The sequence below is a fragment of the Sminthopsis crassicaudata genome, chromosome 2 (assembly GCF_048593235.1).
Source record: "Sminthopsis crassicaudata isolate SCR6 chromosome 2, ASM4859323v1, whole genome shotgun sequence".
Taxonomy (NCBI): domain Eukaryota; kingdom Metazoa; phylum Chordata; class Mammalia; order Dasyuromorphia; family Dasyuridae; genus Sminthopsis; species Sminthopsis crassicaudata.
The window spans coordinates 589757890-589785626 of NC_133618.1; the positions used below are offsets into that span (position 1 = coordinate 589757890).

Here is a 27737-nt window from a genome sequence, read left to right on the forward strand (position 1 = left end):
CATGATGTTATTAGAGACCCATCCATACCTTAATTCTGTTTGAGATTTGATGAATCAGGACCCTATTAATATTCAGGACAAATCAGCAGAGGCAAGGACGCCTTGCATGAACCCGTCCAGTATTGGTTGCCTTTTATCTCATTGTCTCTGCTGTGAATCAAACTATCTGGCCTTCGTGGAAAACTTCAGGGGCCATTTGGGTAGCAGTGGACTCATATATAGGCCCAGAGAGTTCATCTACTTGCTAATTTTTTCTTTCTACAACCAATTCTCCTTGGGCAAAAAGAGTAGTTCTGTGACTCAGCCCAACCTATCGGTCACATTTGTTTAATCAAGATAGTTGGTTTGCAAAACATTAAACAGTATTTGATGCCTAGTTAATAATTTGCATCCTATTCATTTGTTCCCGAATCCTTCAAGACTAACATTGGATTCCCTTTCTTCCCCCAAAAAGTATAGATAGCAAAAGAGATCCTATTAACTTTAGAAAGACACTGTAGTAAAGATGATTACCAGGGCTTCTAGACTTCGAATTCTTCCTCTAATAATCTTGGTGGGGCATGGAGCCCTTGGGGTAAGTGTCTTTTCAAATAATTGTGCTCAGCGGACTAGAGAAAGTTATTAATATAACGAAATCAGTACTAATTTATTTGTTTTAATATTATTGATTGATTAATATTTGAAATTTGATGCTGTTGAATGTTTTTTGATCTAGTCTGTAGTTGACCATTTGACCTCCAGCAAACCACTTGACTTTTGTGACCCTCAGTTTCCTTATCTGTAAAATTAGAAGTTTGTATTAGATTTTCTCTATGGTTTCTTCCAAATCTATGATTTTATCATTAAATCAAAAATGTTTTAAAGTTTCCATGGAATCTTTTTTTGAATACTGAAATCTAATATATCTTCTAAAATCTTGTATTCTCTAGTGGGACCATCTAACTTACCCTTTCCCCATCTTCTGGACAAGATCAAGTGACTTGGCTCAAGTCACAAAAAGGTGACAAAGTTGGGGTTTGCAAACAGCTCTGATGGCTCCACGCCAATTATTTTTCCACAACTGAAAAAGAGAGAGAACCCTTGCTAAGGCTTCACTTGGGATAATTACAGGATAAGTTCTAACATAAAGACTTCAAATGCATAAAATTGGAGAGTTCTTCCCTTTTCCCCTCTCCTTTGTCTTTATTTACTTAACTGCAGCTCGCAATAATTATCAGGGTGAGCTTAAGGTATAATTCAGTAGCTAAGGAAGATCTTATAAAGGTTAGGGTAAAAATGAGAATGGAGAATATTGGCTTTGAGTTCAAATTCTGATTCTGGCATTCACAGCCTATATAAATTGGGCAGCTCAGGTAATTTCTCTAGATTCTATTTCTTTATCAAATTGAAATGGTTGAACTGGTTTGGGGTTAGGTAAACTGTGGCCCAAAAGTTAAATCTGAATCCTTCCCTGTTTTTGTATGATCAGAGTTAAACATGGTTTTTACCTTTTAAAATACAGTAAAACTCTATTTTTAAAATGTAAAAAACACTCAAAAGTTGTGGGTTCTATAAAAGTTGGCAGCAATGGGATTTGGCTCATGGACAATTAGCCAGATCTTTGGATTAAATTATATCTGAGGCCCCTTCTGACTCTGAAGTCTATGATACTATGAGTATTATATATCATTATTGCGTTTAATTGTTATATCATATATGATATATAAATATATGATCTATTTTTTGTATGTGATATAAATATACATATATAATATGCTATATCTTTATCCGGATGCTTTTGAAAGCACATGGGAAGAGATGTCTATGCTGTATTTGTGTTCAAGGATTAGCCCCAGTGGACATCTGGGAAAGGGCCTTCAGCTTAAGAGAAATAGTTCAGACTGGAAATCCAGTTTCCTATGTAGCTGTCCTCTATTAAGGAACACTTGGATGGAAAACATAAGCTCATGCATAATTTTAGAGCTGGAAGGCGATCTTAGAGTCATGTACTACAACCCTTTCATTTTACAAAAGAAGAAACTAAGATTCAAAGAAATTAAGTACCATTGGGAATTGTTTAAAACTCTCAGCAAGAAGGCAGCTTCTCTACAAAATTCAGATAATTCCCTCCTTTGGTGGGGGAGGAAGGAGTAAGAGAAAGAACAAAATTCAGATACTTCTCTTCTTTGGTGGGGAGGGAGAAGTAAAAGAAGGGATATAAGAAAAAAAGGATAAAAAACCTATTTGAACAAAAATATTTATATTGTGTCTTCTGTTTTTCAAAGCCCTTTCTTATCCATTATCTCATTTGATGGGTGCAGTTATTTCTTCAGGAGCCAAATTGGAATCCAAGTTCTCCTGATTAGAGTCTTGTTTTCTTTTAAAACAGCAACTCTTCCCCCCCCCCCCAACCTTTTCCTGTACTCTGTACTCTCAGACACCTCAGCCGGCCAATAAGCTGCCTATGACTCATTCCCCAAAGGGGTTTTCTTTTAAAATTATCTTTTGCACATATGTGGTCTTTGCAATTACAGATGATTATCAAGCAATCTAAATAGTTTGCAGGCTTGTTGATTGCCTGTGGCTGAGACCCAGCAGAAATACCAAAAGTCTACAGAGAGGTAGTGGAAATTATTCCAGCAAGGCACATGAGATACTACTGCCTGGGAGAGCCAGGGATGGAAAGATTCGCATCCTAAAGTTTGCAGGACTGGAGAGGAGGAGGAGGAGGAGGCAGGAGCCCCTGTTTGAAGTTTCTACAAAGCTAATGGACCAGAAGAATCTCTTCTTGCAAGCCCTAGCGACTTTTTAGGGTTAGCAATGAAATTATAAGTCAATAATGGATAAAAGAAAATATGAGAAAGTATCCTTCAGGCTATGAGCTTAGTCAGTTCCAAAGAGAGGCTTGTGGGCTTCAGAAGGGCCTCTTAGTCCATATGTGTGCCAGACAGGTGGTAAAGCACACAGATTTCATTCAGTCCACCAAAGGGAAAGAGAAAGTGGCCAATTATCCCTGAAGTCTGGGAGAGGGGAGGCCGGCAAACCCCATTATAGGGGAAATATCCACCTGGCCTCTCTTTCTTGCCCCGATGGATCAGATAATTATCAGACAAGTTGTTTCCTGTCCATTTATCCACCTGCTCTTCTTGGAGGAAGCAGGTTTCGGATGTCTACACACCAGGATGTGATTCCTTCCTGCCCAAATTGCCCCCCAGGAGCACAATTCCACTGCTAGTTCAAACTGTGGTGGGTAAAAGTGTCTAACTGTGCCAAAAGTTCATAATAAAAATAATTGCCATTTATGTAGCATTTGCAAATTTGCAAAGTGCTTTATCTATACTGTGGAGGGTTATGTGACAGAGTGGACAGAAAGCTGGACTTGGAATAAGCGAGACCTGGATTCTTAATTCTACCTCAGATACTTCTCTATCTGCCAAATGAAGGGACTGGACTTGTTGACCTTGAGGTCAAATCTACATTCAAAAATAATGACTCTCTGAGGTAGGTCCACAGATAGTGCAACCCCCTTCCCTAATTTTACAGATGAGTAAACAGAGGCTCACAGAGGTTGCCTGCCCATGGTCACAGAGATGGAAATGTCAGAGATGGAATTTGAACACACTTTTGTTTTTTGCTTCTCAGACCAGGATTTTACTTATTATATTACATTTTCTTTGATAAAAAGTTCAGAGTGGGCTCACTTGCTGGGTAGCATTGAATGGATGAGTAATGAAAGGAAACAATTTGGTGTAGAAGAAATTGTATTGGGCTTGAAGTCTGATCTAAGTTTAACTCTCAGCTTATGTCACTCGGTAACCATAGACCCAGAGGCAAATCGCTGAAACGCTTGAATCTCCATTTTGAAAATGGAGGCCACTTGCATGACCTACTTGATAGGTTTTTTATGAGAATTAAGTGAAATAATATATAAGCTTATACTTCTGTGCAACCATAGTCTCATATATATATATATATATATATATATATACACACACACACACACACACACACACACACACACACACACACACACACACATATATATATATATATATAAATGCTATATGAGCATAAGAGATTAGTATTATAATTAGTAAGGGTCAATGTCACTATTTCAGTTTCAACTGAACTCAGCCACCATATAACAAAAAAGAATTCTGTACTGCAGGTAGCCTTTAAGAAAGTAGTCAAGACATGTATATACATATATTGTATTTAATTTTTATTTTAATATATTTAACATGTATTGGTCAATCTGCCATCTGGGGAAAAGGGTGGGGGGAAGGAGGGGAAAAGTTGGAACAAAAGGTTTTGCAATTGTCAATGCTGAAAAATTACCCATGCATATATCTTGTAAAAAAAAAAAAAAGCTATAATAATAATAAAAAAGAAAGTAGTCAAGACTATCTAGTCCAATCCCTTTCCTCTTATTACAGAAGAGGAAACTGAGGGCCAGAAAAGAGGTATATGGAGCTACATCATCCCATGAATTAGTGACAGAGTTAGAATTAGTAGCAAAGTTCCCTTCAGCTTGATAGTGGTTTTATAGGGTTCCTCCCCCCATTAAATGAAGAGAACTTTTGATTAGTTAGCTTTTGAATTTCTCAAATTTTGAAAAGGAATCTCAAAAAGAAAAGATCTCAAAAGTCATCTAGCATTCCAACCCCTCTACAAATACCAAAAAATAACTCCCAGAGAAGGAGATCCATATGGAATCCTTGAAGAAATCGTTATAATATAACATAATATGATAAATATAATATAATGTAATATAATATATGATATAGCATAACATAACATAACATAATATAATAGTATACACATCTTGAGAAATATTTGCATGGAGAGTAATTAAATGTGTCCACACACATATTTCTCCATGTGGTTATGTGTTTTATGTTGAGCTAGTTTGTGTGTTGAACTCTTGAGACACTCAGGTGGCTTTTAGTGAGCTTGGGAAGGAATTCCAGTAATTTCCATGGCATCACAAAATTTTGATTTGTTCACGTATCATAAATCTACATTAACTACAAGATAGCAAGAAGATTTCTGACAGAAAAAAACCAAAACCTTAATTGTTGTCTTCCTACCCTAATAGGAGACAGTGAGTAAGGCCCAGTGGGAGAAGGATTAAACCTGAAGTCACAAAATCTGGGTTTGAAGTTCTGGAATCTGTGTCCTCTCTGGACTTCCAGAATCTCATCTATAAATGCAAAGTTAGACTGGATGACCCCTCACAACTCTTCCTCTATGAGTCGATTTCAGTGCCTGTTTCTGTCTTATGCCAAAAACTCTAGTCTATGATTAATTCTTTGCTTGAATTCAGATGAAAAGCTTTATGGTGGAATGAGAGGCTGAATTTCATTGAAACCTCTTAGGATTTTTTTCTAACTGGCCCTAAATGGTGGATTGATTCATTTACTTTGGCAGCATAAACCAATAGCTAAGGAAATGGGGTTGTGGAAAATCGGATGTGTGTGTGTGTGTGTGTGTGTGTGTGTGTGTGTGTGTGTGTGTGTGTGCTAGTGTGCCTCGGCCCAGATATGTATTTATATTTAAAATTCATTAGGGTGTCTAAAATGCAAAAGCAATTCTGCTGTCACAGGGAAACAGCATGACAGAATATTCAGCAGCCGGGTTTTTTAATAAAACATGTTTTTCTTCATAATTAATATAACAAGGTTTCCTGGCTTAGGACTTGGCAAGAATCCCGGGGAAAAAAAAAGGAGGAGGAGGAGGCAGGAGAAGGGGGTCATGGTGGAGAGGAGTGAAGGGTAATGTGACGTGATCACCACCAGACCAACCAGTCTCCAAAATTTATTTGGTGCTGAACTAGTTCTCAGTCACAACTCATCCAACTGTTTACTCAGCCTTCCAAAAAAGAAAAATCGAATTGCACAGAAGAAGTTCCTCTAGGTAGAGGCTTTGTTGACATTCCAAAAACTAGCACTGGGGGCAACAGGCAGGCCCAAGACAAAGAACAAAGTACATTCACTTTGACATAACAAAAAGAAATGCCTCTTAGTGACTCCTATTCATTTGGGGCATAGAGTTGGACCAGAGCATAGATTCCTATTCCTGAAAACAGTTGACTGCATCTTTGCAATAGCAAAACAATGACTTATCATGTGACTGAGGGAACCACTTGCCCTCCCAGGACTCATATAAAAATTAATGGGTTAGTTCCTTCCATCTCTAATATTCTGTAGTTAAACCAAGTGAGACAAACAGCTGTCAATTAGTCTTTTTCTTTTTTCAAACAAACAGATTGTTAAACCAAAGTGATTAGTTATTTGTCTGAACTAATGGGTTGTTTGTTTATATCGATTAGTCAAAAAGATCAATATAAGAGCCCCATATAGATATTGTTAGTTGATGACTGTGTTGTTCCCCATGGTTATTATAAGTTGCTCTGACAAAGATGATGATTTATCTCTCTAGTCTGCTCTGAATTCAATGAATGGCCTTTGGATTTACTTCTAAGAGGCTACGGGGTATAGGGATACAAATTAAACATTTATATAACATAGTGTAATGGCCTGAGTGATGATGACATGAAATGTGTAGGGGATCCTTTATTTATTAGTATTAGTTTTATTCTTATTGATCAGTTGCAAGAACACATTTGTATAATACTTTATAATTTTTCAAAACCCTTTCACATATATTATCTCATTCAGTCCCCTCCATCCCTGGTGAGGTGGGAGGGCATAACTCATCATCCCAATTGGCTAGATAAGGAAAGCATAAGACAATATTAAGTGTCTTGAACAAAATCATACCATTGGTTAATGAAAAGTTAGGGATTGCATGCTTCAAATCATGCTTTTAATACTTAAACTAGTGCTATAGCCCACTTCAGTTCTCTGGCCTCTAGTTTACTCATCTGTGAAGCAGGAAATAATAATGATCCTAACAGTACCTATTTCAAAGGGTTGTTGTGAATCTCAAATGAGATAATGTTACATAAAGCAAAAATTTCTAGGTTCTATCCAATTTCAACTTTTATTATTAGTGAGTTATTGAGAGGGTGAGTTGGGCAGTTAGGCAGTGCAGTAGATAGAGAGTCAGGCCTGGAGTTGGGAAGACTTATTTTCATGATTTCAAACATGGCCTCAGATACTTACTGGCTGTGTGACCCTGGACAAGTCACTTAAACCTGTTTGTCTTAGTTTCCTAAAGTGAGCTGGAGAAAGAAATGGCCAGCCACTTAGTACCTTTGCCAAGAAAAAGCCAAATAGAGTCATAAAGAATTAGATATGACTGAAATGACTCAGCAACAAAATTGAGAGTCAATAACGCTTTGCTAAATTTGAGTCAAATTTTATGAGCTGGGTAATCCTAGGAAAATTTGAATTATTTCTTCTGTAAAATGAGGATCATAATATCCATAATACCTGCCTTCACAGGATTGTTGTAGTCTCAGAAAAGACCAAGTATGTAAAACACAATATAAATGCTAGTGATTATTATTATTATTATGGGACACAGGAGTGGGATCTACCCAAACAACTGATTTTTGTCAGTATTATGAAAACTCCTTCCACTTGACCTAGTAACTTAGAATCATAGAGAATAATCTGGAGCACTAGGAAGTTAAGTAGCTTGACCATCATGATATAATTAATAAATGTCACACTTAGGTCTTGAACCAATGTCTTATAGACTCCAAGACTGCTTCACATTAGGGACATAACCAGGACCAAACTTCATGTCCAGTGCTTTTTGAGGAGTTTACAATCCTTTGAGTATAATTTTAGCTGTTTTTCAGGCAGATAATCATGTTATAGATGGGTAAACTAAGATAGTCAGCAGCCTATTCCCAAGTCACAAAACAAAACAGCTATATCATGGAAATAAGCACTGAACTCACACCAGATCAGTGCTTCTTGAATTAAGCAAAAGTATATCTCTCTTTTTTTAAATAGTAGCACCATTCTCATTTCTGTTTCACCTTTCAAGGGCACAATAATTTATTTGGCAGTCAAAGTAATGAAGGGATAATCCTAATCCTGTCAAGCTAGGCCTTAATTTGGATAAGCTTTTCATATCAGTACTATATGTATTTAATATGATAGGAAACTAACACTAGCAAGCTGTGAAATTGGGATGCTTCTGGATTCTGGATAGCTTTTTCTATGTAATAGGAATTCCATGGGATTAAGGTGGTACAGAGAAGAGAGAAATGAATAAGGAATAAGGAGGACCATAAATAGCCCTACTGTTTACTCTATGACTTTGAGAAAGCCACCTAAGCTCCCTTGGCGTCAGCTCCCTCATCTGTAAAATGAGATTAAACCAAATGATTTCTGAATTTGTTTCCAAATCGAAATCCTATGACCATAGTCCTGGCTTTGCCACTAATTCATTGTGTAGCTCTTCAAACTTTTTTACTCTCCGGATTTCAAGTTCCTCATTTGTTAAATAAGAGAGTTGGACTAAATAATCACTAGGACCCTTCCAGTTCTGATATCCCAATGTAGAGATTAAAAAATGTTGGTGATCCCTATAATTAGTCAACAAGACTTTGTTAAACGCTCATTATATGCTAGTCAGTGTACTAAGCACTGGGTAAATAGGGGTTCAAAAGTCTTTAGTGTATTACGCCTTGCTACAATAAGATTTTTGGGTGTCTTGTACAAAATAAAAGCAAAAATAGTCCCTGCCCTAAAGAAGTTTATAATTGAATGAATGAAGATAATACATTACACAAATCAAAACATAAAAGACAACTATATAATGGAGAGAAAGTTGACTTTACAAGAAGACAGGAATTCTAAGAGTCTGAAGTTAGGAGATGGAGCATTGTGTGAGGAACAGTAGATGGCCAATGTGCCTGGAACTATAGAAGAGGTTGTAAAGATTTTTGAATGGCAGATGAACTTCTATTTGGTTCTAGTGATAATAGGAAACTATAGGAGTTTCTTGATCTATATTTTGAAAATCACTTTGAATGATGGATTGTAATGAGGGGAGATTTGAGGAAGAAAATTGAATTAAAGACTACTGCAATAGTGCAGGTGAAAGAGGTAAAGTCCTGAACTAGGATAGTGACATGTGAGTGAAGAGAAAGAGATGGATTTGAGAGATGTTATAGGGTAAGAAATTATAATGATTGGCAATTGATTGGATAAATGTGGTGAGCAAAAGAGAGGAATTAAGGATGAAAGCAAGATTATAAACTTGGGTACCTAGAAGCATAATAGTGCCCTTATTAGTAATAGAAAAATCCAAAAGAGGAGTGAGTTTAGTTGGAAAGATAGTGAGTTCTGTTTTAGACATACTGAGTTAAGATGTCTCTGAAACATATACTTCAAACTTTCTAATTGAGAGGTGATATAAGACTGAAACTTGGTAGAGAGACTAGTACTCTCTCTTTCTCACTGAACACACATATATTTTATATATATATATACACATAATATATATGTGTGTATATATATATATATATATATATATATATATATATATACTCATATATATATATATATATATATTAAGAGGACTTGCAAAAGAGACTTAGAAAATAGCCACAATTATTGGGTATGACATGAATAAAAATCTATCAAATGAGAGTGAAAAGTGGTGGTAGAAGGAAAAACCAATAAAAGCAGAGTCACCACAATCTAGAAGAACAAATATTGGGAAGAAGTATTCAAGTGTGTCCAGTGCTGTGGAGAATTAAGAGGAATAAAGATTGAAGCAAATGCCATTAGATTTCCAATAAAGAGATCATTGGTGCCCTGAAAAGGGCAGCTTCTATTGAATGCTAAGCCAGATTGCTCAGGGTTTCGAAGGATGAAAGGAGAGGAAGTGAAGATACCAAATTTAGAGGTTTTTTTTCTTTTTTTGAAAAATTTCTTTAAAAAAAATTCTTGTTTAGTATTTTATTTTTTCCAATTACATGTAAAAACAATTTCATCATTTGTTTTTAGAATGTTGAGTTCCAAATTTTCTCCCTTCCTCTTTTCCCACTCCCCTTATTGAGAAGACAAGTAAATTGATATAGGCTATACATACATAGTAATACAAAATGTATCCCATATTAATCAAGTTGTGAAAGAAAATGCAGACAAAAAACTTAAGAAAATTAAAGTTCAAAAAGTATACTTCAGTTCAGACACCATTAGTTCTTTCTCTGGGGATGGATAACATTTTTCTTTATAAGTTCTTCGGAGTTGTCTTGGATCATTGTGTTGCTAAGTCAACTCTTGCTAAGTGCTCTTAATGGGTACAATATTCTCCTGATTCAACTCATTTCACTTTGCATCAATTCATGTAAGTGTTTCCAGGCTTTTCAAAAAACATGTAATTCATCATTTGTTATACTACAACAATATTCTATCACAATTATATACCACAATTTATTTAGTCATGCCTCAATTAATAAGCATTCCTACAATTTCTAATTTTTTGCTACCAGAAAAGAGCTGCAATAAATATTTTTGTACGTATTGGTTCTTTTCCTTTTTGTTTTTTATCTCTTTTGGGATGCAGACTTAATAATGATATTGCTAGGTCAAAAGGTTTACATGATTTTATAGCCCTTTGGGCATAGTTTCAAATTGGTCTATAGAATGGTTAAGAATTTTTTCAAGGCATTTATCTGAGGAGAGCTTTAGAATAATAGTTAATGGACATGATGGGATTAAGTTTTTTTTGCCTCTTTTGTTTTTAGGCAGGGAAAAAACTTAGATGTGTTTATGGGAAGCAGGAGAAGAACAAGGAGATAAAGAGTAATTGAAAATTAGAGAAAATGTAAATGATGGTGAAGACAATCTTCTGGAAAAGACTGTAGGGTATGAGATTAAGGAAAATGGGAAGGGGTTAATTTGGCAAACAGATGATCTCATTACAGAATGGAGAATGACAACAGAGATGTGAGATGATGGGAAGTGAAGAAAAAGGTGCTCTTGGTGAATGGTCCAAATTTGAAGGTTGGAATATGATCCAATATGTTTGGCTGAGAGATTGAGGAAAGAGAATGTTATAGGTTGGAGGAGAGAAAAGAACATTTGGAACAGCTTCTGTGGTGAATGGGATTAGAAACCATGAAGGGAGGAATAGTAAAGATTGTTTTGGCGCAGGAAGTGCCCAGTTGAGACTATTGGAATAAATCTATTGTCAGTTTCATCTGCATAGTTTTGTGATTTCTTCAGTAGTATGGGACTAGGAGTGAAGGAAGTGAACAACTGGAATAATCCCAGGTTGGGGTTCGGCAAGGCATGATCATCAATAGAACAAAAGAACAAGAAAATTCAAGATTATAGTTGAGCTGGGAGGTTGATATTGGAAATAGAGAAAGTTATTATTAGCTTAGGGGAATAACCTTGAACAGGAGGAACCTCAGAACTGGAAATTATCATTAGGACAAAAAACATATTTAGGAGATTAGGAAATGGTGGAAAGATAAGTGATTACTGTCAAATAGAAATCCAGAGTTATTGAACATAGAAGGAGAATTCTTATGGAGATCATGATCCCTGTGTGTAGTTGAGGTGGAATGGAAGAGCAAATTGTTGATCCATTTGTAAGGGAGAAGGATTTAACAGGACTATGTAAAACTTTGAAATTCAGCATTAAATATAGGGTTTTAAACATTCTGTAACACTTTTATTGATAATAGGAACAACTCATAGAAATGCAATCCAGAAAAATTTCTCTAAGATTCAATCACACTCAACAGTCTATGTGCTTTGGGTGGCTATGCCCTCAATTTGCTTTTATCTGAGTCCCCATGAATAACTCTAAGCCATCAGGTTGTTTGTTTTTTTTTTAAGTGGGGATTCATACTAAGCTATTTGAACTCTGGGACCATGCATCCACTGGAGAGCCAACTAGGTATAGTTAGATCTGTGGAATAGAGTTTTGCTCCAGATTATAAGGGAATTGAACTGATGACTTTGGCTCTATAAGCATTACTGTAATCTGCTAAATGACCCAACCCAGGCATCTCTTAGACCACTCCACAAAGTTGCGATTGTTTAAAGATGAAATATTACAACATTCATTGTGTTCTTTAGCATCTTCTACAGTTTGGAATGGTAACATATTTTCTCTTAGCTTTTGTAGCCTTACTATGACCAAGCCATCCCTCAAATCCTTTAAAGAAGACATGGGAAGATACATTGTTTATCATCCATTTTCCCAGAGCACATTAAACCTTTGGACATCTGAGTTCTGAGAGGATTACTGTAATGATCACATGAGATCAATATAGAGTTATTTGTCCATCTTAGAATGATAGGTAAACTAAAATTTGAATTATCGTTATCATTGTTGTTATTTTTCAGTTATGTCTGACTCTTTGTGACCCTATTTTTGGGTTTTCCTGACAGCAATACTGGAGTGCTTCTCTATTTCCTTATCCAGCTCATATTACAGAGGCACATAGAGTTAAGTGACTTGCCCAGGGTCACACAGATAGTAAGTGTTTGAAGCTGTATTTGAATTCATAAAAATGAATTGTCCTAATTCCAAGCCCATTGCTCTAATCACTATACCACCTAGCTGTCCCCATTGTTATTATCATTGATGCCTTAGATCAGAAGTGGGAAACTTCTGGCCGGAAGGCTGTACAAGGCCTGTGAAATCATTTGTTCTGACCCTGCCAAGATAACCACAGGCAACGAAGAGCTGAAAGCCAGGTACAGCAACCTCCGACTGCTTGAGTTTTTAAGTTGATAATTTCATGTGGCCTCTCAGTGATGTTATAAATATCCAAATGGCCCTTGGCAGAAGAAAAAGTTCCCACCCCTGGCTTAGATGAATGCATTGGTGGGTTGGAGGGAATAGGCATTTATATAGTGCCTACTATAATTCAGGCACTGTGTTAAGCACTTTATAAATATCTCTTTTGGATCTTTGGATCATAAGGCAGATGAAGCTTAGGAGGGGACCCTGGGATCCAGCCTCAGACATTTATTAACTATGTGACTCTGGGCAAATCATTTAACCTTATTTGCCTCAATTTCCTCATCTGTAAAGTGAGCTGGAGAAGGAAATGGAAAGCCATTCCACTAATAGAATATAATCAAAATTACCCATTTTTGCCTTCAGTAATGTATTCTAGTTCTTCTTTGGCCATAAATCCCTTCTTTCTCCACAGATCTGAGAGACAGACCCTGGGATCCAGCCTCAGACATTTATTAACTATGTGACTCTGGGCAAATCATTTAACCTTATTTGCCTCAATTTCCTCATCTGTAAAGTGAGCTGGAGAAGGAAATGGAAAGCCATTCCACTAATAGAATATAATCAAAATTACCCATTTTTGCCTTCAGTAATGTATTCTAGTTCTTCTTTGGCCATAAATCCCTTCTTTCTCCACAGATCTGAGAGACAGACAATCCTTTGTCCTTCCAATTTGCTTATAGCATCACCCTTTATGTCTAAATCATGAACTCATTTCTACTTTATCTTGGTATAGGGTATTGGGTGTTGGTCAATGTCTAGGGCATCCACTTTTCCTGCTGCCAGCCCTGGACATATCTGGTTTGATTGGGAAGACCTAATTCAAATCTAGCCACAGACATTATTAGCATTAGCATTTTTTTAACCTCTGCCTGCCTCAGTTTCCTGTATTGTAAAATGGGGATACAAAAAGCATCTATTTATGAGATTGTTATATGTTACTGCCTAGCGCCTAGTAAGCATTTAATAAATCCTTTTACCCTCCCTTCATTAAGGGGGTAGAGAAGAAGTGGTTGGAGGGGGATTCTACCTCTAAATTGAAAAAATATAGCCCAACTGGATGAAGAGGAGTTCGTCAGAACTATGACAAACGTCCAGAAATTTTAGTCATCCAGTTCAAAAGCCACAACTGCTCATATTTCAGTAACACTTTCTGTCATCATAATAGCCGACGTTTCTATGACACTTTAAGATTCACAAAGCACCGCTTGACGTGCATTGACTCCCGGGAGTTATTAGCATCCCCATTTTACAGATGCGGAAACTGAGCCTCGGAGGAGGTCGCCCGCTTGCCCACCATCAACGTCGGCAATCGCTCGGCGGCAGACCCGGAGCTCGGACCCAGGCTCCGGGTTAGGACGCTCGGGGCACTGCAGCTCGAATACCCGGCAGCCCCGTGGCACCCGTCTGCTCTGCTCCTTGAAGTTGGTACCCAGAGAAGGGCGCTCAGCGGGCCTGTCAAAAGTTATTGAGAAGCTGCGCTTTGCTCCTTTTTCTGTTTCCCTTCATGAGTTTGTAGATGAAAAGTACGGAGTGATCCATCTGCCTTCTCCCTGAAAGCCCTTGAAATGCAACCCTGGATGCGCCTACGGGATTCGGCGAGCTCGGTTTCCTTGAGAACAGCAGGCACCGATGTCTGGCTACAGAGGGAATAATAGGAGGTGAAGCCGGGCCCGGAGTCTGCAGGCTCCCCTTTGTTTGGATTTAGCTTCAGGCTCAGTGGTCTCTCTTCCTGGGAAAGACAAGCCTGCCCCCTGCTGACCTTGCGAAAGATAGCATCAAGGCCGGCGTGGCTCGGGACGCAGGAGGCCGGGCAGATGGGGGCTGTGGGCCGTAGTGGCCAGGGCTCTGGGCCGGGGGTCAGGAGGCCCGGATTCAGTTCCGGTGCTGCTTTTTGGGGGTCTCAGTTTCCTCGTGTGTCAAATCAGTTTGTTGGATCACAGGATCCCTAAACCGCCATCCAACTTTATAATTCCATGGCCTGAAAGGAAACTTGTTCCTCTCGGATGGGAAAACTTGCAAAATGTAAGAGCCACTCAGGAGGGCTGGGCCCGTCACAGTGGTTTGGCGGATAAAGATGCTGCGGGTACCAAATACGTTGTCTTGAGAAGCATTCAGTGATCTTCCCCTAGGCTGCTTTGGGATTCCTGGCACAGTATCTCCACCGAGCGCTGGACCCAGACTCAGAAATCTTGCACATCAGTAATGATGGTGATGATGATAAATGCTTACTAATTACCTGACTTAAGGCAAATGATTTCACTAGCCTGCCTGGGTTTCTTTATGAACCGAGGAAAATAATGGCTCCTACATCCCAGGGTTGTTATGCAGATAAAACTGCCTAATATTTGTAAGGATACTTGCTAATTATGTGACCCAAGGCAAGTGCTTCAGTTTCTTCATGAAATGGGGAAAATAATGGAACCAACATCCCAGGGTTGTTATGAAGATAAAATTACCTAATATATGTAAGGTGTCTTGTGAACCTCAAAGTGCTACATAAATGCCAGTTATTATTATTATTATTATTATTATCCACCCAGACAACAAATTAAGCTTCTCTGTTCTTTCTTTCCCTCTCTTCATCCAACCTACTAGGATTTCCCTGAGATGAGGGACTGCTTTATTTTTGCCTTTGTAGCTCTGGTCCCTAATACAATGTGTCTGGCACATGGCAGAGCTTAATAAATGTGCACTGATTGGCTGATAGGATGATTAAATAAATGCCTAGTGCTTGGAATCTTTTTTCTATTCTTTCCATCACTCATTCTCATCAACACTTACACATTCTGTACTCTAAGGTGAATGGCAACAGATGTCCATGAGTTCATTAGAGCAGAGCTTCTTAAATTTTTTCCACTTATTACCCTTTTTCACTTGAGAATTTTTTACATGACCCCAGGTATATAAGTCTATAAAACAGGCCTACAAATCAAATACTGGCTGATATTAAATCATAATTTTGTGATGCCCACATGCAGATATGAAACCCCAGATGGGTCAAGAACCACAGTTTAAGAAGCTATTAGAGTAACTGTCCTATGCTAATTTATTGCCTGCTTAATGTGTCACTCCTCTCTAGTCAGTGTTTAATACCATAGAATCTTAGAATTGGAAAGTTACCACCAAGTGCCTTAAATCTCAGGAAGGCTTTTAGGAAGGTATTACATGAGGAGTGGGGTAGATTTTTTAGTCAAGGGGATTGGGGCAGAGAGGGCTCCACTTAGACACATTTCTAGTTATCTGTTAGAACCAAGGTGTGGTCATGAGAAAGGCCAGAGTGAAGATATTACCCAAGACAACACTGATTCCAGAGTAATCCGATGAGGTCCCAGTGGTGAGCTTGAAGAAGTTAGAATAGTTAAGGAAAGCTGCCAGCCAGCTACAGGAGGAAGTCTGGAGAAGCATGGGGTAGCAAGACTTAACCACAAGGATTGTCTAAGAGAGGAGAGATCAGAATCAAATAGCATGGCAGTCCTACAGGAATTGGTACAGGGTGTAGAGTATCAAGGCAGACTTTAAAAAATCAATGTAGGAGCCTAAATCATGGACTGAGATAGAAGGGAAGGAGTTGAATCCAAACAAAGAAGAAGTAGAAGGTCAAAGAACCAGCAGCCATGCTGATTTGAGACTGAGCTTTTCAACTGTTGCATCTAGGTATCTTTATATCTCTCCTGCCCAGGGCTGAATTGATCCCAGGCTCAGGGACAAGCTAAAGTGGTTGGGGAGGGATTGAGCTAGCATGAATGAAGAAAAGAGATCCAAGCAAGTCATGGCAATGCTTAGGGAAGTGGACAGCTCTGTTGGCTCTGATCTCTTGATCTCTTTCTCCAACCAAGTGCAAATACTATATTTTTTCACTTTGGCTCACTGATTTGAAATGTGCCTGAGCTGGATGGAACAGATAGGTCATGACTCTGTTTAGACTGAGGAAGAGTGAAGAGGTCTACCTCCTTCAAAGATCCTTTAACTATCACATCTTAGCTCTATTTGGTGAATCACAGAAAGGTTTCCCCTCTCCTTCCATCATCCATCTGAATTCATTTCAGGCTTATGAGTCACAGGCACATACTCTTGTTGGTCACATTCAATAAACTTTTATTAAGTTTATTAAGGCAAGATATTTTGTAAGACCCTAAAATTGAAAAAAAAATTGGACATAGTCTGTACCTTCAAGAACTAAAGTCAGGGAAGATGAGACCCAGAAACCAAAAAGGCCGATTAAATCTCTTCCAGCTTCAAGACAGTACAAAAGTCTTATGGAGTTGCCTAAAGTAACACAAGTTAAAATGATTTGCCCATCTCTAGTGATAGAAGCTGGATGTGTTCACCAATCTAACAACTTAATTACCTAATTGTCTAATACTATAAAACAAATTGGTCTTGACCTGTCTTGGTCCAGGGAGCTCCTGGTGAGAAAATTTCCTCTTCCAATATTACATCAGTGACTTCTCTACAACCTAGTGTCAGAAAGCTGTTTGAAATCATTAGGAGGTTAAGCAGCTCACCCAAATTAATATGTGTTAGGGGCATGATTTGAATCCAACTGTTGCTGACTCTAAGGTCATTTCTTGATCTACCATAACCTTGCTACCACTCAAATGGATAAAAGCTTAGGACAAATCAAATAAAGATGCCTCAGAGATTTTCAAGGAGGGAAAGGCTCCTGGTGATGAAGGAGGCACCTGAAATTAGATAGGAAAAGAGAAAAGTTCAGTAAGGGGATTGTGAAGGAGTTCATTTCAGGTGTAATAGACAATGTGGTGGTAGAAGCAGTAGGAAATAATAGAAAAGACAGTGAATTTGGAATCAAAAGACCCAAATCCAAATCCCGGCTCTGTGACATTGCTCAAATCTTCACTTCCCTCTATGCTTTAGTTTCCTAATCTGTAAAATAGGTTGTTGACAGATAATTCCTGAGATTTCTTCATATCTAAATTTCAATGTATTGTATCTCAAGAGAGGATAGTTCCTGAGATGAACTGGGGTACAGTCAGTGGTCCAATTTAGCTGGAATACTTGAAGAGGATCATAAGATCATAGATGAGAGCTGGAAGGAAGCTCAGAGGCTGTCCTCTCATTTTTATAAATAAGTAAACTGAGACTCAAGGAAGTTTAGATTTAGAGCACAAGTAGAATCAAAGGCAGGAGCAGTGAAACAAAAGTGGAAAGGTAAGCTGCTGTGGAGAGGTTATATTTATCCTCAAAGTAATAGGAAGGCTTAAGTGGTACCATCAGATACATGCTATGAGAAGATTATTTTGACAATGATAAAGAAGAAAGGTTGGAAGGGGGAGAATTTTAGAAAGGGAAACCATTTAGGAAGCCCTACAATGGCAGATGAGAATAATAAAGTTTGAACTATGCTGGGGGGAGAAAGTAAAAAGGAGAAAAGGATATGAAAGATATTTCAGAGATGGAAAAGTCAGGACTTTTCATGACTGATTGGATTGTGGAGGGAAAAAGAAGAATCAAAGATGAGTTTAAGATTTTCAATCTGGATTATTAGGGAAATAATGGTGCTATCTACAGGGAAAAGAGTAATTGGATTTAGTGATTAGTAAAAGTAACTGCTGTAGAGTAGTCAAAACAGATCAGAAGTGAAATTACCATGATTGATAAGTAAGTTTGGCAAGTATATATATATATATATGTATATGTATATATAACTCTTTTGGATTGGGACTAAGCACTGAAAAGTAGTACTCCAAAGCCAAACCATGTCTTTTTTAGGTGATTAAAAGGAAAGGGAAGTGGAATTTTAGGCATGACCTCACGGGCTGAAGAATGTGCTGTAGTTAATGATAGAATGGTGGTGGAGGCAGGCAGGTTTGTGACTCTGTAGAGTTGAGTGGGGTATGCTGATTGGTTTTCAAAGGCAGCAGAGCTGTCAGGTAAGCTAGCAATCCACATACCACTGAAAATGTTTATGAAGTGCACCTCTCTTCCTTCTTTTCACGGATAAGGTATATGGGTGTAAGATGTTGCATAAATTATATAAGATTTGGTTGATTCTTTGGCTTATTTGTTTGCTTTCCTTTCTTTATTATTCTTTCTCACAGTATATGGCTGTCTGGGGAGGAAAGGAGAAGAGTTTTTTTGTTTTGTTTTGTTTTTTGGAAATGAAGGCAATATAAAAATAAAGGATACTAAGATTAAAAGAGGGGGCGGAGCCAAGATGGCGGAGAAGAAACACACGACTCAGTGAACGTCCTCACTCCCTCACAACCAATTAGATAAATTAAGTCTCAGAATTAGCTCAGGACTGATAGATACCACAAGGACTGGAAGCACGACTTACCAGCTGAAGAGAATCTGGAGTTTCAACAGGAAAGGTCAGTTCTCAGGGGAGGAATAAGAAAGACCAGCACAGACGGTGGGGTAGGGGCACACTGCGCCCATTGCGCTGGGAGGGGCTCTGGGATCAGAGAAGCCACTGAGGTAAAGGAATCTGGCACAGGCTGTTAGCTCTTCTCTGCTAATTATTTAGCAGTTCAGAAGAGAAAGCCAAAATATTTTAAAACTCAGATTAGATTCCCCCCTCCCCCACCCGGAGGGTGACTCAGCAGAGAATCGGCACCAGGGGGTGTGGCCTCAGCTCCCTCCTGAGAATAGTTAAGAGACTGACAAGTGGGTGGATACGGCCCAAGGCAACACACACTGCCTAGCTTAGCTGGAGGGAGTGGAACTCAGCTCCAGGAAGTCCCAGAGAAGCGGAACCTTTGAACTAGGGACCGCGGTTTCTGGCAGACACTTCCAGTTTGAGCGCAGGGGCTTCTCACGTCACCTGCTGCAGAAATCCACTCCCCACCCGGACACATAGACTGGGCTTCCTGCTGTCTTCACTATTCTACGCCCTCGAAGCACAGTAGTGCTAATCACCTCTGAGGCACTTCCAGGGAGGGGGTGGGGAACTCTCTCCCAGAGCCCTCTCTTAGCGCGGGCGCAGGAGCCTCTGCATCCATCCAGTCTGGGAGGAAGCTGGTAAAGAAGTAAATAATTTCCTACCCCAGGGACAGACCCCAAAACATTTTTTAAGTATGAGCAAAAAAGCTAGAAAAACTATAGATTCCTTCTATACAGAGAAAGAGCGGGTATCCAACCCCGAGGAAGTTAACAGCAAAGATTCAGAAGATAACAACCTAAAGGGGAACGATTCCTGCCCCCCATCACATAACTCTCTCCTAGAAGAAGCTCTTAAAAAATTGAGGGAGATCGAAGAAAAATGGGGAAAGGAAAGAGAAGTTATGATAGAGAATAACAACGTCCTGAAATTGGAGTTGGAAAAAATAAAGAATTCACAGGAGATGCAGGGAAACAAAATTAGTGAATTAGAAAAGGTTAAAAAAACACAGGAAAGTAGGATTTCTGAATTGGAAAAGATAAAAAAGTCTCAAGAAAATAGAATTTCTGAATTGGAAAAAGAAAATAATTCTCAAAAAAAAAAAATTAGGGAAATGGAAAAAAATTCAATAGAGCAAAATAACTCATTTAAAAACGAAATTGGGCATTTACAAAAAGAACTAAAAACTGTGAAAGAAGAAAATAACTCCTTAAAAGTCAGGATGGAACAAATAGAAATGAATGATTCACAGAGAACCCAAGAATCAGTCAAACAAAACCAAAAAAATGAGAAGCTGGAGAACAACGTCAAATACTTACTGGGAAAATCTATAGACCTGGAAAATAGATCTAGGAGAGATAATCTGCGGATTATTGGACTTCCCGAAAACTATGACCAAAAAAAGAGCCTAGATTCTATTTTACAGGAAATTATCAAAGAGAACTGTCCAGAGATAATAGAAACAGAAGGGAAAGTAGATGTGGAAAGAATTCATCGAACTCCTTCTGAAATAGACCCTAAAAAAAGAACACCACGGAATATTGTGGCTAAGCTGCAGAATTACCACACAAAGGAGAAAATCCTGCAAGCAGCTAGAAAAAAACAATTTAAATACCAAGGTGCCACAATAAGGGTCACCCAAGATCTGGCTGCCTCCACATTAAAAGATAGAAGGGCCTGGAACCTGATATTCCGAAAGGCAAAAGATCAAGGACTGCAACCGAGAATGAACTACCCAGCTAAGTTTAGCATCTTTTTCCATGGAAGAAGATGGTCATTCAATGAAACAGAGGAATTCTATATGTTTCTAAGAAAAAAACCAGACTTAAACAAAAAATTTGATCTACATCCACAAGACTGAAGAGAAACAGAAAAAGGTACACAGAACCCTTGAGAACTGTAACTCTGTTGTGGGTATATAAAAAATACTCAAGGATAATTTGATTTTACTGATATAAAAGAAAAAAAGGGGGGTGTAGTAAAGGGAAGGAGGTCGGTTCAGAAAAAGGGGAAGGAGTGATAAAAAGAGGGAAACTACATCCCAGGAAGAGACATAGAAAATACACCATATCTGAGGGAACTTAGTGAGGGGGAGAATCATTGTGTGAATCTTACTCTCATCAGAAGAGGCTCAAAGAGTAAATAATTAACATATTTGTTTTTCAGAGAATTTTCTCTCACCTCATTAAAAGGGGGGAGAGGAAAAGGGAAAAGGAAAAGGAGAATAAGTGAAGGGACTTGGAGGGAGGGGGGAGGGATCCAAAAAAAAAAGAGGGAGGGTTGTGCGGCACAAGGGGGGTCTATAAATTAAATATCGGGGAGGGGGATCAGGGGGGTCAAGGGAAAAAAGCATAAGCTGGGGATAATACGATGGCAGGAAATACAGAATTAGTAATTTTAACTGTAAATGTAAATGGGATGAACGATCCCATCAAACGGAGACGGATAGTAGATTGGATCAAAAAGCAGAACCCTACAATATGTTGCCTACAGGAAACACACTTAAAGCAGGGAGATACATACAGAGTAAAGGTAAAAGGTTGGAACAGAGCCTATTATGCTTCAGGTAAAGCCAAAAAAGCAGGGGTAGCTATCCTTATCTCAGATCAAGCAAAAGCAGAAGTAGATCTTGTTAAAAAAGATAAGGAAGGAAACTATATCCTGCTGAAAGGTAGCATAAATAATGAAGCCATATCAATACTAAACATATATGCACCAAGTGGTATAGCATCTAACTTTCTAAAGGAAAAGTTAGGAGAACTGCAAGAAGAAATAGACAGTAAAACTATAATAGTGGGAGATCTCAACCTTGCACTCTCAGATTTAGACAAATCAAACCACAAAACAAACAAGAAAGAAATTAAAAAAGTAAATAGAACATTAGAAAAACTAGGTATGATAGACCTTTGGAGAAAACTGAATGGCAATAGGAAGGAATATACTTTCTTCTCAGCAGTTCATGGATCCTATACAAAAATTGACCATATACTAGGACATAAAGATCTCAAAATTAAATGTAGGAAGGCAGAAATAATAAATGCCTTCTTCTCAGATCACAATGCAATAAAAGCTACATTCAGTAAAAAGTTAGGGGTAAATAGACCAAAAAGTAATTGGAAACTGAATAATCTCATCTTAAAGAATGACTGGGTGAAAGAGCAAATTATAGAAACAATTAATAATTTCACCCAAGATAATGATAATGATGAGACATCATATCAAAATCTTTGGGATGCAGCTAAAGCAGTAATAAGGGGAAATTTTATATCTTTAGAGGCTTATTTGAAGAAAATTGAGAAAGAGAAGATTAACGAATTGGGCTTACAACTTAAAAGGCTAGAAAAAGACCAAATTGTAAACCCCCAACCAAAAATTAAACTCGAAATACAAAAATTAAAAGGAGAAATCAATAAAATTGAAAGTAAAAAAACTATTGAATTAATAAATAAAACCAAGAGTTGGTTTTATGAAAAAGCCAATAAAATAGATAAACCTTTGGTAAATTTGATCAAAAAAAAGAAAGAGGAAAATCAAATTGATAGTCTTACAAATGAAAAGGGGGATCTTTCCACCAATGAAGAGGAAATTAGAGAAATAATAAGGAGTTACTTTGCCCAACTTTATGCCAATAAATTTGATAACTTAAGTGAAATGGATGACTTCCTCCAAAAATATAGGCTCCCTAGATTAACAGAGGAGGAGATAAATTGCTTAAATAGTCCCATTTCAGAAAAAGAAATAGAACAAGCTATTAATCAACTCCCCAGGAAAAAATCCCCAGGGCCAGATGGATTCACATGTGAATTCTACCAAACATTTAAAGAACAATTAGCCCCAATGTTATATAAATTATTTGAAAAAATAGGGGATGAAGGAGTCCTACCAAATTCCTTTTATGACACAGACATGGTACTGATACCTAAACCTGGTAGATCGAAAACTGAGAAAGAAAATTATAGACCAATCTCCTTAATGAATATTGATGCTAAAATCTTAAATAAGATATTAGCAAAAAGACTTCAGAAAATTATCTCCAAGATAATACACTATGATCAAGTAGGATTTATTCCAGGAATGCAGGGCTGGTTTAATATTAGGAAAACTATTAATATAATTGACCATATTAATAATCAAATTAATAAGAACCATATGATCATCTCAATAGATGCAGAAAAAGCATTTGACAAAATCCAACATCCATTCCTACTAAAAACTCTTGAGAGTATAGGAATAAATGGATTATTCCTTAGAATAATCAGGAGTATATATTTAAGACCGTCAGTAAGCATAATATGCAATAGAAATAAACTGCAACCTTTCCCAGTAAGATCAGGAGTGAAACAAGGTTGCCCACTATCACCATTACTATTCAATATAGTACTAGAAACGCTAGCCTCGGCAATAAGAGCCGAGAAAGAGATTCAAGGAATTAGAGTAGGAAATGAGGAAATTAAACTATCACTTTTTGCAGATGACATGATGGTATACTTAGAGAACCCCAAAGACTCTGCTAAAAAGCTACTAGAAATAATTCAAAATTTCAGCAAAGTGGCAGGATACAAAATAAATCCACATAAATCCTCGGCATTTTTATATATCACTAACAAAATGCAACAGCAAGAGATACAAAGAGAAATTCCATTCCAAACAAATGTTGAGAGTATAAAATATTTGGGAATCCATCTACCAAAGAAAAGTCAGGAATTATATGAGAAAAATTACAAAACACTTGCCACAAAAATAAAATCAGATTTAAATAATTGGAAAGACATTCAGTGCTCTTGGATAGGCCGAGCGAATATAATAAAGATGACAATACTCCCCAAACTAATCTATTTATTTAGTGCTATACCAATCAGACTCCCAAGAAACTATTTTAATGACCTAGAAAAAATAACAACAAAATTCATATGGAAGAATAAAAGGTCAAGAATTGCAAGGGAACTAATGAAAAAAAACTCAGAGGAAGGTGGTCTAAGTGTACCTGATCTAAAGCTATATTATATAGCAGCAGTCACCAAAACCATTTGGTATTGGCTAAGAAATAGACCGGTAGATCAGTGGAACAGATTAGATACAAAGGACAAAAAAGGGTACATCTATAGCAATCTAATCTTTGACAAACCCAAAGATTCCAACATTAGGGATAAAAATTCATTATTCGGAAAAAACTGTTGGGAAAACTGGAAATTAGTATGGCAGAAATTAGATATGGATCCACACTTAACACCATATACCAAGATAAGATCAAAATGGGTCCATGATTTAGGCATAAAGAGGGAGATAATAAATAGATTAGAGGAACAGAGGATAATCTACCTCTCAGACTTGTGGAGGAGGAAGGAATTTATTACCAGAGGAGAACTAGAGATCATTATTGATCACAAAATAGAAGATTTTGATTACATCAAACTAAAAAGTTTCTGTACAAATAATACTAATGCAAACAAGATTAGAAGGGAAGTAACAAATTGGGAAAATATTTTTAAAAACAAAGGTTCTGACAAAGGTCTCATTTCCAAAATATATAGAGAACTGACCATAATTTATAAGAAACCGAACCATTCTCCAATTGATAAATGGTCAAAGGATATGAACAGACAATTCTCAGAGGAAGAAATTGAAACTATATCCACTCACATGAAAGAGTGTTCCAAATCACTACTGATCAGAGAAATGCAAATTAAGACCACTCTGAGATACCACTACACACCTGTCAGATTGGCTAAGATGACAGGAACAAATAATGACAAATGTTGGAGGGGATGTGGGGAAATTGGGACACTGATACATTGCTGGTGGAGTTGTGAAAGAATCCAGCCATTCTGGAGAGCAATCTGGAGTTATGCCCAAAAAGTTATCAAACTGTGCATACCCTTTGACCCAGCAGCGCTACTACTGGGATTATATCCCAAAGAAATACTAAAGAGCGGAAAGAAACATATATGTGCCAAAATGTTTGTGGCAGCTCTTTTTGTTGTAGCTAGAAACTGGAAGATGAATGGATGTCCATCAGTTGGAGAATGGTTGGGTAAATTGTGGTATATGAAGGTTATGGAATATTATTGCTCTGTAAGAAATGACCAGCAGGAGGAATATAGAGAGGCCTGGAGAGACTTAAATCAACTGTTGCTGAGTGAAATGAGCAGAACCAGAAGATCACTGTATACTTCAACAACAATACTGTATGAGGATGTATTCTGATGGAAGTGGAAATCTTCAACATAAAGAAGATCCAACTCACTTCCAGTTGATCAATGATGGACAGGGGTAGCTACACCCAGAGAGGAAACACTGGGAAGTGAATGTAAATTGTTAGCACTAATATCTGTCTGCCCAGGTTGCATGTACCTTCGGATTCTAATGTTTATTGTGCAACAAGAAAATGATATTCACACACATGTATTGTACTTAGACTATATTGTAACACATGTAAAATGTATGGTATTGCCTGTCGTCGGGGGGAGGGAATAGAGGGAGGGGGGGCAATTTGGAAAAATGAATACAAGGGATAATATTATAAAATATATATATAATAAAAAAAAAAAAGAATATTGTAAAGCAAAAAAAAAAAAAAAAAAAAAAAAAAAAAAAGATTAAAAGAAAAGGAAATTTGGGAATCATCATTGGCTCACAAATTCCTGATCCAGACCATGTAAATGTAGAGACTGTGGTGGATAAAAGGAAATACAGAAAATAACCTATGTCCTCACAAAGTTTACTACATAGATGGAGAGATAAGACTCAAACACAAGAAATCATTGAAAAAAATATTACAATTTCTCTTGTGGCTCAATGAATAATCAAGGAAGTAAGAGCTAGAGGAACTTAAAGAAAGTAAATATCCATCCCAGAGTATGTGAGAAAGTTCGAGGCTGAGTGACTCCTTGTTATGGATGCTCTAGAGACTATTTGTGGTTCAAGTTAGGGGTTGGAGGACTTGCCCCCTGGGTTTTCTTGTGCTGACATGTTCTGAATAATTTTGAAAGCAGGGTTAGGAAAACCAACCAACCAACAAACAAAAGAAAGCAACCGAAAGGATCATTAAATCACTCCAATAAGAAAAATGCAAATCAAAACAATGCTGACTCAGAAAATCGACAAAGACAACTAAAATGTGGTAATAGCCAGTGCTGCAGGTTTTATGGTGGGCCCACAATATATAGTTGGAATTGGGAAAAGATCCAATTCTAGAAGGTAATTTCAAGTTATGATAAGAAAGTGACTGAAAATTCCATACTCCAAGACCTAGAGATCTACTGTTGGGCATCTTCCCAAAGGGAGTTGGAAAAAGGAAGGCTCCAAATATAGCAAAATATTTATAGCAAAACTTTTTGTAGTAGGAAAGAACTGGAAATAAAACAGATGCCTATCAATTAATAATAATAGTAAGAACTCAAGTTTAATTTAGAACTAACTATGCCCAGGAACTGTGCTAAGTACTTTATAATTATTATCTCATTTGATCTTCACAACAACCCTGGGAGGTATTATTATTATCCTCGTTTTATAGATAAAATTGAGACATGAGATTCAATGACCAAGGTCATACAATTAGTATGACTCCGGATCCAGAACTCTATCCACAAAAACACAAAGCCAACCACATGCTACTATAATGGGTTATTACTGTGCCATAAGGAACAATGAATATTAAGAATTCAGAGAATCATGAGAAGACTTATATGAACTGATACAAAATGAAATAAGCACAAAGAAAATAAAATTCACTATGACAATAGTGTAAATCGAAGAGTAACAATAAAACATTTGAAAATTGCATGCTTCAGAATTATGGTGAGCATGCTTAGCAACAGAGAAGAGATATAGGAAAGCAGCCTCCTTTTACCCCTTCTCTGTAAAGGCAGGGGTGAGTCTGTGGGTGTGAAATATTGGTTATAATGTCAGAATTTTTAAATATGCTTTAAACTGTTTTTTTTTCCCTTTGTTATAAAGGATGACACTGCAGGGGAGAAAAAATGAGAGGGATACTTTGGAAAATAAAATACAAAAGATAAAATGGTAATCAAATGAAATATATACATGTGAAAAACATGTATCTATGTTGGAGGTAGGAAGGGACAGAAGAGATGCTCTGATTATCTGGAGGCATAATTCAGATGTGGATAGATAAATGAATACAATAAGGCATTCTTGGCTGGGTTCCTCTATAAAATGACCCACATTTCCTCATCTAAATTAACACTAAAATCTCATCTAGTAGAGGTTTACCCAGGGTCTCACTTGACTTCAATGGAAAATTGCTCCCTAGAAAGTTTACCCTAAGGTAGGGCTATGTTTTTCTGTACCTAACAAAGAATTCAAAAACATTAGCTTTTGTCTGTTTTGCAGTTTTTCTCCTTGACCTCGCCACTAGCAAGTATCGACAAAGGTGAGTGTTTCCTATTGCTGATTTCTCTGTGCTCATTTCAAAAATGTTCATCTTCACTATAAGAACGGAACACTGAATAGAAGAAAACAACTAGATTATTTATTTATTTGTTTGTTCATCTATTTATTTGTTAGTGAATTTTTTCTAGTCTTTAGAAGACCAAAACAGAAATAATAAAACTGTAAGGTAGAGAGTACTCCATCAGCCACTTCTTAGTCATGCCCAACTATATGTATTTTTGTAAAATAAATGAACTTTGTTCCCTCACTTTTTAAAGACTCCTTGCTGTCCAAGTCTCATTTTCCTTTAGGTGCTTAGTATTCTCATAAT

At 37.4% G+C, this 27737-nt stretch overlaps 1 protein-coding gene across 1 annotated transcript in view; it reads left to right on the forward strand.

Moving 5' to 3' along the window:
* The first annotated feature begins 420 nt into the window (after positions 1-420).
* Positions 421-27737, forward strand: part of HABP2 (hyaluronan binding protein 2) — a 59284-nt gene continuing 31967 nt past the window's right edge. Inside the window, exons 1-2 of the mRNA XM_074295653.1 lie at positions 421-574; positions 27368-27407. Coding sequence (XP_074151754.1) covers positions 506-574; positions 27368-27407 — 109 coding nt within the window. The 5' untranslated portion in view covers positions 421-505. The remainder of the gene's footprint in view (positions 575-27367; positions 27408-27737) is intronic.